Genomic DNA, 10,941 nt, shown 5'->3' with positions numbered 1-10,941 from the left:
ATCTAATGCCTATTCGAGAAGGAGTAGTCTAATTACAAATAGCAAAGCTTAAAAGATCTAGTCGCTGAAGCAAGCTATGAAAATAGGAGGCTTTAGAGACTTAAGATACGAGTGTATGCTTTGAAAGAAGATACAATCTAAATTTATATTATTTCCTTGAAAAATTAAATATCTTAAAACATAAGAAACTAAAAGCTTAAATCTTACTTGGCGTGTTTGATGGGATGCATGACCCTAGGCCTCACTCTTTAATTCATCAACTTTAATTCAGCAAAATTCACAAATCAAAACTATCAATTACCTTAGATAAACATAGGAGTATTAGAAATTGGTAATTGGATTGGTCCTTGAGGAAAATATTTTTTATTACTTCGAGATAGTCGTACACTTGCGATGTGTCATATGTGTGATGAATTTTGTTCTGTGTCTACCTGGTGGAAATGTGTATTCCTTCTTGGTTCTTAAATTCAAGAATCTTTTGATTGATTTGTGCTAAGCGATTGTAAAAAATAGGAGTGATCTTCTCACCTATTGTTTTGGAAAATCCTTGTGTTGAGCTCTCTTCTTAGAGATAGGTTTCCTAAGCTCGTAATCATCTCTAGTATTCAAGGTCAGTTTGTGGTGAGCTTAATTTATGGTAGAATGAGATATTAGTTTAATATTTGAGGTGGACGGAAACTCTTTTTTATTTATAAACAAGAGATGGTTGTCAACCTCTTTTAGCTATTTGGGATTCGACCATATCCCTGAAAGAGATAGGTGATGGTGTCATGCTAAGGATGACATATTTTTGATAGCCTCGACTTATTCAACCCTCAGAGAGATAAATCTTTCTCGCGATCTCCTGCTCAATCTCGTGCGATCTCTTGCTCAATCTCGTGCACTTTGTTCTTTCTCTAATTTGTATTTTTGCTTGTTGGCTTGTTTTTTTCATTGTTGATTTAGTAAATCTTTTATTAATCATGTCCCCTTCTTCTATTTATATCAATGGATCAGAAGTCCTACTAAAAATCAATCTTCTTTCTGATTAATATGAACAAAAAGTCTCTACCTTCATGTCAGTATGTAATCTTTTGACTTTTCGGACGTGAAATGAAAATTTATTTGTTTATATAAATGGAAGATCATAGATATTTTAAATCAAAAATATATTTTGACTTTTTATTAATCTTATAACACCATAGCATTATCACATATTTGAACATATTAATCATATATGTTTAAATACTTTTTTCAACCTTACAACAATAGACACTTATTCATATATTTAAATACTTTTTTCAACCTTACAACAACATACACGTATTCAGACCAGTACAAACAGTGCAAAATATAAAAAACAGACTAGCAATAACAACAAAAACAGGAAAAAGTTTTAATGCAACAAAAGGGAGAAAAGAAAGCAAATAAGACCCAAACTGCAACCACAGGAGTCTCGAAAAGGAGTGCAAACTCCAGAGAAACATCGATTCTATGAAGCACCGCCCATCCGAGGAGACTGCTACAACTCAAATAATAAAAAATACATATGTTAAGCCATGTCTAGTGACATCTTATTTATTAGCTATGATCGTTAAACTCATAGTTCAAAAAATCCCCTTTTCCTTGCAACTTTGAATCGCATCCTCAAACATTTCCTCAATACTATGCTTGAATTCAAATCCAGCATCAGTCAGTTTCTTTGATGTTAAATGTGGAAGCTCAAGACCTTTAGGTCCCTCAAGCAATCTATAGAAAAAAAATTGAATAGTAATATTAGTAACAATTAAAGAAAAGAAAATTCATATTAATTTGAAATATAGAAAAAAAAACTCACTTTGATTTTGGAATTTGAAATTCAGGATGCTTTGAAGAAACAATGTCAACTACTTCCTCGACAGTTGCAAGAAATGGTGAACAATTGTATCTCCCTTTTGGATTAGGATGTTCAAGTAAGAATATATGTGCTTGTGCAACATCATCAACATGCACCATATGGAAACGAGATATTGGACTGCTGTCGGTATTACCGAATAAGTAAGGCAGTGTACCATAAACAGAGGTAGGAAGCTTAGGGCAAATGAATGGTCCAACAATAATAGTTGGTATAATAGTCACAATATCCAGCCCATTTTGTTCTCCATACTCAAGAACAGATTTCTCAGCTAGTGTCTTAGAAACCGAATAAGCCCAACCAAATGGTTTATGATTTCTAAGAATGTCTATATCACTCCAATAACTTTCGTCCATAACATCTTTTTCTTTTTCTTTGCTTTGACAGTAAACAGCAGAAGCACTTGAAGTGTAAACCACTCTCTTCACTGTCTTAGAGTTTTTGCATGCTTTTAGAATTCCCAAAGCTCCATCAATGCTTCTTTTTGTCACTATTTCTTCCGGTTCTTTCTCTTCAAAATCAACTGAAGCGGCAGTGTGGAATATTCCAACACACCCTTCGATTGCCTCGTTGAAACTTTCTGGTTCGGCAAGATCAGCGATGAAAATTTTTAGTTTCTCGGATGCTCCGGGAAGATTTGTGAGAAAGCTAAGATCTCTCTTTTTCTCTGGATCAGCTCTAACAGTGGTATTAACAGAGTAACCATTTTCAAGGAGACTCTTGATGATCCATGAACCAAGAAAACCTGTACCTCCTGTCACACAAACTCTTCCTTTTCCTTCTGCCATTATCACACTTTTGATAGTTCTGTATATATGTTTTTTGTAAGTTCTGTATGAATTTTGATGGTCACATGCAAATGTATATATACACATCCAATGTTGTTGGTCAACACCTTTCTTCCGAATATTATAATATCAAATATTTCTCCTTTCCTATTAAATAAAAAATTTAGTCATGGGAACGTGGAATAAAAAATTAGTATGTTGACTATATTTTCCTGTCAAATAAAAAATATGTTCCAGAAGTTGAATTTCCCATCATATAATTTATTATATATTAATTCCCACAAAGTTTGAATGAATGACGCGTTATCTCTCTGAATTGTTTAGAATAAATATATAGTTTATTATATATTAACTTTGTTCCCAGGTTATCTCTCTGAATTGTTTGAAATATAGATGGGAATGGAACTATTCGGCAATTGAAACTAGGACATATAATAGTAAGGTTAAATAACTTTCTAGAACTAAATTAGGAAATATTTTAAAGAGTAATGATATTATTATATCCATTTTTTACAATAATATTTACATCCAACTGTTAAATGTATTTATACGTGAAGAATGTTATTTTTATAATAAATATATTTTAAATAAAAAGAATTTTTATAAAAGAATATTTTTTAAAAATTAATTTCATAAACAAATATCAGATTTCGCGGATAACTAATTAATTTTAATATTGCATATAAGTTATTATCCATATATTTTACTTATATTAATCAACTTCACAACTTCGTTAATCAATAAAACATATAACATTAATCAAATTCTGACATTAACTTATAAACTGATTAATCTAATTTTAATATTAATTAAATTATAAATTAATATTAAAATTTGGTTAATATTATATATTTTATTGGTTAGTAAAGTAGTAAAGTTAATTATAAATAAAATATGTGATTAATAATATATGTTTGTGGCTAACAAAATAATAAAATTGATTAAAAAAATTATATTTGTATTATTAAATTAATTTTAATTTTTTAATAATACTATTATATATATATATATATATATATATATATATATATATATATATATATATATATATATATATATATATATATATATATATAATTTTATTAATATAATGAACAGTATTTTGAGTGCAAGAAATGATATAGAAAATGATGTAGGAATAGCAATACTCTGATGAGAGATATTTAAAATGTTATTCTATCTATACGCCATATTTAAAATTTAAATACATTCTTCTAAAATTCCTTTAATAAAAAAGTTTCTATTAAAAAAAGACGAACAAATATAAGTGCTTTTCATATTTAATAAAAAGTTAAAATTTTTAAATCAATTTTAATGCATGAATATTGTGGTATATTTTAAAAGATAATTTATTATTTTTAATAAAATAAATATTAATTTTAGAGTATTTTTCAATAGACTCCTTAAATCTTTTAGCCACCTAGCAAATTTCAATTACGCCCTCTCCTTCCGTAGATGTACATCCATAAGCACTTTTTTTTCCAAAAAGTTGGTGCATCTGCAAAACGTGTTAAAACATAGTGTTCCATAGATGCACCTACGGAACAATCTGCTATTTTTTAAAATCACATAGGCTTCACTCCAAAACTCAATTTTTATAACAACAATGGAAAACACAATTTCAGTCAATCAAAGTAATACGATTTAAAGGCAATAAGTAAATAGTACACCAAAAATAAACATAGTATAATTGTCGGCCAATAATGTCGAATACATATATCAAAATGAAATCAAAATTCAGATACGAAATAAATCCGTCGAAATCACTATTGTGTGTCGTACATCATTTTGCGCCTCTCCGCTGCCTCTGGCCCCGCCTCCGCGTCCACCGCGCTGTTTGCTGGCTACTCTGCCTCTACCGTCGAGTGCCCCACTTGTCTTGGAGCGGTTTATACGGTACAAAAATGCCCCCTCTTCCACCCTAAGGATACCCTCCACAAGACGCAGGCCAGGAGACCCGTTAGGGAAGAAACCATCGACAATGCCTGCCCGCGCCATGTCAGCTATTTCACGACACTGAGGAAGAACATCCTGAGTGTAGTCCATCTAAGCCTGATGAGCTTGCAGAATCTCCTCGTGGGCTGGTATGAGCGGTGATCCAGGTGCGTTGGGAAGCCTGTATGGGTGCGACACTCTGTAGTACCAGGTGATGTACCCGTCGACGCATCTCTAATCCCTCTCTAATGTGGTCGCCCGAGCCTCGGCAGGATCCAAGTGGTGCTCCTAATCAGCAAAGACCTCATCTAGCTGCTGACGGGTCATGGCGATAGGAGCAGAGTCAGACGGGACACCGCCATCTACGAATATACACCTAGCATCAAGGAGATCTCGAAATTGGTTAATCAAAGACGACCATTTCTAATAAAGACTCTTGCATGGGGAAGCCACGTCCAGAGGGTTTTCCTAAACAGGGGCAAAACCTCAATGATTATAGGGGCATACAATCAAGGATCCTATTAACTAGGGGCATTCTTCATAAGGTTCAATCGACTTGGGACACATCTCGAAGCAACGACAATCAGGGGCATGTCAAACATGGGAAGAATTCAAATTCAAAAGGATAGAACACCATGGATAACCCTCCATATCTGGGAAGTCAGGGGTATACCCTTCAATCTAAACATCGAATTATATGACGAGCGCATTTCCTAGGGCACTTCCCTCATGACTTGGAGATCATAAGCATCTTTTCCCACGAAAATATTGGGGCAATGGATATTAAACCCATAAGGCGCGCAACAAAAAGAAAAGGCATCTTCATACTTTACGACCTCGAATCAATCCTTCTCCTGACTGCGATCTTCAAAGTTCAAAAAATAGGTATTCGGAAATCGCGCTAGCATCCCACGACCTTACAACATTAGCAAATTATACACGCTCTGGTTATCAACAACCTATCATTGGAGAATCATGCAAATACATATAAGTCATGCATTACATACATTGGTCGATACATCACACCATACCTTTTTAGGTAGTCTTCTTTAAGACAAATCTCACGATCCTTTCCAGGAACCTTTTCAGGTAATCTTCTTTAAGACAGATCCTACGATCCTTTCTAGGAACCTTTTCAGGTAGTCTTCTTTAAGACAAATCTTACGATCCTTTCTAGGAACCTCTTCAGGTAGTCTTCTTTAAGACATTATTTTTCTAAGAACTTTTCTAGGCAGTCTTTTCTAAGACGTTCATCATCATTTCCAAGAACCTTTTTAGGTGGTCTTCTTTAAGACATTCCTTTTCTACGAACCTTTCCAAGTAGTCTTTTCTAAGACATTCATTGTCCTTCCCAAGAACCCTTTTAGGTAGTCTTTTTTTAAGACATCTTCCAGCCTTTCCAGGCAGTCTTCTTTAAGACATTCCTTATCCTTCGCTCAGAACCTTTTCAGGTAGTCTTCTTTAAGACAAATTGCGTCATTTGCTAAGAACCTTTTCAGGAAGTCTTCTTTAGGACAGATGTTCATATCCATTCCAGAAACCTTTTCAGATAGTCTTATATAAGACATTACTTCGTTCCACTCATCACAGCAACCCACATACGCATGAGCATAAGCATTATCCCATACATCAAAACATCCAATTCAGAACTCTGGTGCTAAGTTACACTGTCCACCTACTTCCCGGTAACCGTACCGATGCCAGTAACCTTACTGAGTGTTTATTTTCCAATCACCTGATTGATGCTTTCCGGTAACCTTACCGATGATAGCAACCTTGCTATTCATTTCACTCATAAAACATATGCATACGCATTAGCATATCATCTAGCGCATTCTCATATTACAAATAAAAACCAGTTTCCAACCCTCGTGTTGTGATAGGTGTGTTTTCCGACCCTCGAGTCGTAAGTTTCCAACCCCCGTGTAGTGATTGGTATTCTTTCTGACCCACGAGTCGTAAAACATTTAACATGCTATTTTCTCCGACCCGCGAGTTGTAAAACATTTGACATGCTATTTTCTCCGACCCGCGAGTCGTAAAACATTTGACGTGCTATTTTATCCGACCCTCGAGTCGTGAGTCTCCAAGCAAGTGAATTTTTTTCATACAGGCAAACAATCTTTTATGGAGGCAAACTTGTCCGAACCAGGGCAAGTGGATCCCATTGGTACAGGTGAGCTTGTTAAAGCTATGGCAAGTGATCCTTTTGGAATTACTCCAACTACGATAGTGAGTAGGTACGGTCAACCGCGACGACTTACTGAATAGTAAGTGGACCTTACCATCTGCGATAAACTCACTCCAGCTACGATAGTAAGCAGGTATGGCTAACTGCGACGACTCGCTAGAACAATAGTAAGTGGGCCCTACCATCTACGATAAGCTTACTCTAACTACGATAGTGAGTAGGTACGGTCAACCGCGACGAATTACTGAATAGTAAGTGGACCTTACCATCTGCGATAAACTCACTCCAGCTACGATAGTAAGCAGGTATGGCTAACTGCGACGACTTGCTAGAACAATAGTAAGTGGGCCCTACCATCTACGATAAGCTTACTCTAACTACGATAGTAAGTAGGTGTGACCGACCGCGACGACTTACCAGAGCTATGGTAAGTGGGCCACACCATCTACGATAAACTTACTAAAACTACGATAGTGAGTGGGTATACTAACTGCGACGACTTACTAGAACTATAGTAAGTGGGTTACGTACAAATTGCGAAAGCTTGTTAGCGCTATAGCAAGCTGATTATCTTCTACACAGCAAAACGGAGAACCCTCGCTATTTCTAGCTACATTCATTCATCACGTTAGTCCCTCGGCAGTGATCTCTTCAAAACTTCACCAACAACACACAAAGGTTTTATTTTTCTTTTCCATACTTCAATTAACTAACAGTCATGCATCATTCAATTTACATACTCCATTCATACATAACGCATATACATACATTGCTCTCATTTATTTTGAGAAGCTCATTGCATCATACATCGCATGCATCATGACATTGCATAAAATTCAGGTTGCCTTTTTAGGCCGTGCTATGATCAAAACACAGTGGTTCCTGTCGAAAGCATATGCTTCACACTCTAAAGGAGAAGGGGGGTATTTACCTTGGATGGCATCTTTAAGCCCATCTCCCGCAGAACTTCTTCCCAATAAATTCAAATTTCAGGGCATTCTCAGTGTTCAATCATCTTCTACCTTTAGATCATGATAGGCAGACGTGCCTATCTGACTCTTCAGGTTTAAGAAGATTGAACAGGGGCAGCTGTCATACCCTAAAATTTGCCCTCTTATAATTGTCTATGTCGTTTTATTTCGAATAATTGATATGGTGCAGTCGGTAAGAATTTAAGGATAAGAGTGCGCGATCGAGAGGTCCCGGGTTCGAATCCCACTTCTAACTTTTCTTCTTTTATTTTTATATAATGTTTCTAACCTCTTTTTATTTATTTATTTATTCAGAAAAATCACAAAAAAATATAGTTCTTAATATTTTTATTTTTTAAGCTTATATTAGTATTAGTTTTAGTTTATAGTTTTATTTATATGTGGATTTATAGTTTTATTAGATTTTAAATAGGAAAAATATAATAGATCCAAGCCCGTTTATTAACCTAATTTTTATTATAAATACACAACTAACAACCCTATTTTGAGGAGGCCAACTCCATCCACTAACCCTATTCTAGAACCAACACGTACAAAACACAAGGAAGCCACTTTTTCACCGACAAACAATTGACTCTCCGTCCACACGCACTAACAATTTCAGTTTCCTCACCTATCAATTCTCTTACTTTGTTTACACTAGTTTTTGAAGCAAATTCTAGCATATTTTCTTTCAATTTCCAAATTATTGTGTTTACTCCTTCACGTTGTTTTCACAACATCATTACCATAGATCATTAAAATTGCATTCACAAATTCCAACCTGCAAGATCATCATCCCTTCACTTTTACCATTGTAAACCTTAAAGAAGCTATCCAAACACAAACCAAATATTCTCCATATTCCTAACAACAGCAAGAAAAAAAAACTCCATTACAAACTTTCAGCCTATTAACTCATTCACCATACAAAAATCAACAATAAACATAGCAAGAATATAATCATATTGAAAGATATTTATATGTCATTGTTGAGATTAATTTTCTTTTCATAGTGTTTACAGTGAGATTCAGTACAGAAGAAATTAGAGGCCAAAGCAAAAGTCGATACCGCTTCACGCCGATGCCGCCACGATTTGCACAACAACAATCGCAACTCCGACACCGCCGCGTCAACACGCAAACAACACCTCTGCAACCACGCTCAGCCGCGAGCATCACACGAAACGCCACCGCGAAGCTCTTCGATCTCGATCTCCTCCGTCAACAGACATCGCAGCAACCGCGCACGGCTCCCAACCGCGACCACGCAATCGACGGCACTGACTCAAGCCAATCACACCCTTGCTCGATCACCATCTCCGACAGGTATGTTACCTTGCTTTTAGTTATTTATTTTTGTGATAAATATGCTTGCGGATTTTGAGTTTATTGATTGATTTAATTTGAGAAATAACTTAAGAGAAAGTTTTTCTTTCAATTTTGAGGCGAAGGAATCGTGTGAACTGAAAGAGAGATAAGAATTATGCAATGTATTGATTTTGTGCTTCTTGGTTTCCCTTCTATCTGTTTCTATTTTGTTTTAATTTTGTTTTTTTCTGTAAAATAAAAACCACATGTCATCCTGTTATTAGCCCTTGTAAAATTCAATAAGTCAAAATGCTAACTTGCTGTTATCATAGTTTTTTAGACATTGAAAGATATGGAAGGCACCCCTGGTGCCGTGATTGTTCTATTTTCTTTATTATTTTCTAATTAATCTTAGTTAAGGTGATAATAAATAGGTTATTGCCATCTAGTTTTTATTAAGGTTTGTTTCTTGATTTAGGTGGTGATTTAAAGTGCAACATGATTGTCTTTTGTTTTTTAAAATAATTAACTAAAAAAACTAAAAAAATATAAAAATGATAATAATTAGTTAATAAATAATTAGTTAATATTTTTAATTAGGGTAATTAGTTGATAATTTTAATTTGGTTACTTAGGTAAATAATTTAATTTAGGTTAATAATTAGCTTAATGTAGGATTGATTCAATTTAGCTAATTTAGGTTAGGATTAATTTGTTAATCGTTTTGATCGAATCAATCGATTGCGATGGTTAATAATGAATTTACAATTACCCTTGAACAATTCAAATAATCTATTCCAAAATACATTTTATTTTGCTAAATGGTTTTAACCAAAGCTAGCTATTGGTTACGATGATTAACATTTTCCTCTATCAAATTCGTTATTATTTGTAACTGAATCTATCCATTATGAGGGATAACGATAAAATTAAATAATTAAAATACACACATTTGCTATTCGTGATGATCGAATCAATCGATTATAGTGGTTAGCAATCCTCCCTTTAATCCGTTAGCCATGTTAATCAAACCTATTGATTATCGCGACTAATGGTAACAAATTAAAACCAGGGTTGTACGCCCAAATCTTAAAACACACTAAACCACGATACTACAGTTTTTCAACACTGCGATGTTCACAACTGCGATAAGGTAATTCAAGATACCTTCGAACATTCGCATTTCAAAACAACTTCAAATACACTTCATAATCAAATTCTAAGGCGTACAACCCTGCCCCGAACTACGTTGACTCTGATTCTCCATAAGGAGATACGTAGGCACTTGGATAACCAAGGCGAGTCCCCCTTCCCTAAAATCTCAATTTTCCCCTTATTCACTTCCTTAGCTATAAACTTCAATAATTTTATCCACAAACCTTTACCTTAGATTCAAAGCCATAGGAAATAGTTAAGGGTGCCTAACACCTTCCCTCGACCTGAATATAGTATCTTACCCCGATCTCTAAACTGCGTAGGGTTTCTTATTCGCCCTTCAGAATAGGTGGCGACTCTCTAAGTTATAAATTTTTAGGCAGGTTGCTACAGTGTGCACAAAGAAGTGAGTGCTTATCAAATATAGCAAGTAACATTGCGTCACCGCTCTCTGTGTATATCACCCTCTACCTCGTCACCAGCAGCTTGAGGTGCCATTGTAAGCTTCGTATCATATATCTGCTGCAAGGTGTGAAACCTCACGTGCGCCCCGCGGGTCCTCGCCTCCTCAAGCGCATCATCAGGATCAACCCCCAACTCCTCTATATGCATCTCCATTCGCTTCCTCCTTCGTCATCCTACCGTGACTAAGGAGGATACCCCTGCCAGGTAGATGCAGGAGGTATGCAACGTCATCTAGAGTAATGGTGATCTCTC

General features: G+C 35.2%; 1 protein-coding gene across 1 annotated transcript; it reads right to left on the bottom strand.

Annotated features, from left to right (window-relative positions):
- Window positions 1-1,264: 1,264 nt before the first annotated feature.
- LOC131609452 (vestitone reductase-like) lies at window positions 1,265-2,714 on the bottom strand. Its single transcript, XM_058881145.1, has 2 exons — window positions 1,817-2,714; window positions 1,265-1,728 (listed from the first exon to the last, which is right to left on the bottom strand). Exons 1-2 carry the CDS (start codon window positions 2,659-2,661, stop codon window positions 1,587-1,589), a joined length of 987 nt encoding a protein of 328 aa, XP_058737128.1. The 5' UTR covers window positions 2,662-2,714; the 3' UTR covers window positions 1,265-1,586.
- Window positions 2,715-10,941: the final 8,227 nt, after the last annotated feature.

This window comes from Vicia villosa, linkage group LG6 (assembly GCF_029867415.1).
Source record: "Vicia villosa cultivar HV-30 ecotype Madison, WI linkage group LG6, Vvil1.0, whole genome shotgun sequence".
Lineage (NCBI taxonomy): Eukaryota > Viridiplantae > Streptophyta > Magnoliopsida > Fabales > Fabaceae > Vicia > Vicia villosa.
Note: the sequence above shows the minus strand (reverse complement) of the source record. Positions and strands in the feature narration are given on the sequence as shown.

What these genes read in the sequence shown, in the direction of transcription:
- LOC131609452 (XM_058881145.1), bottom strand. Translation starts at nt 2,661, where the DNA reads ATGGCAGAAGGAAAAGGAAGAGTTTGTGTGACAGGAGGTACAGGTTTT. An exon ending in TTTCAAATTCCAAAATCAAA is followed by an intron (nt 1,729 to 1,816) that starts GTGAGTTTTTTT and finishes TTTTTTCTATAG; the next exon opens with ATTGCTTGAGGGACCTAAAG.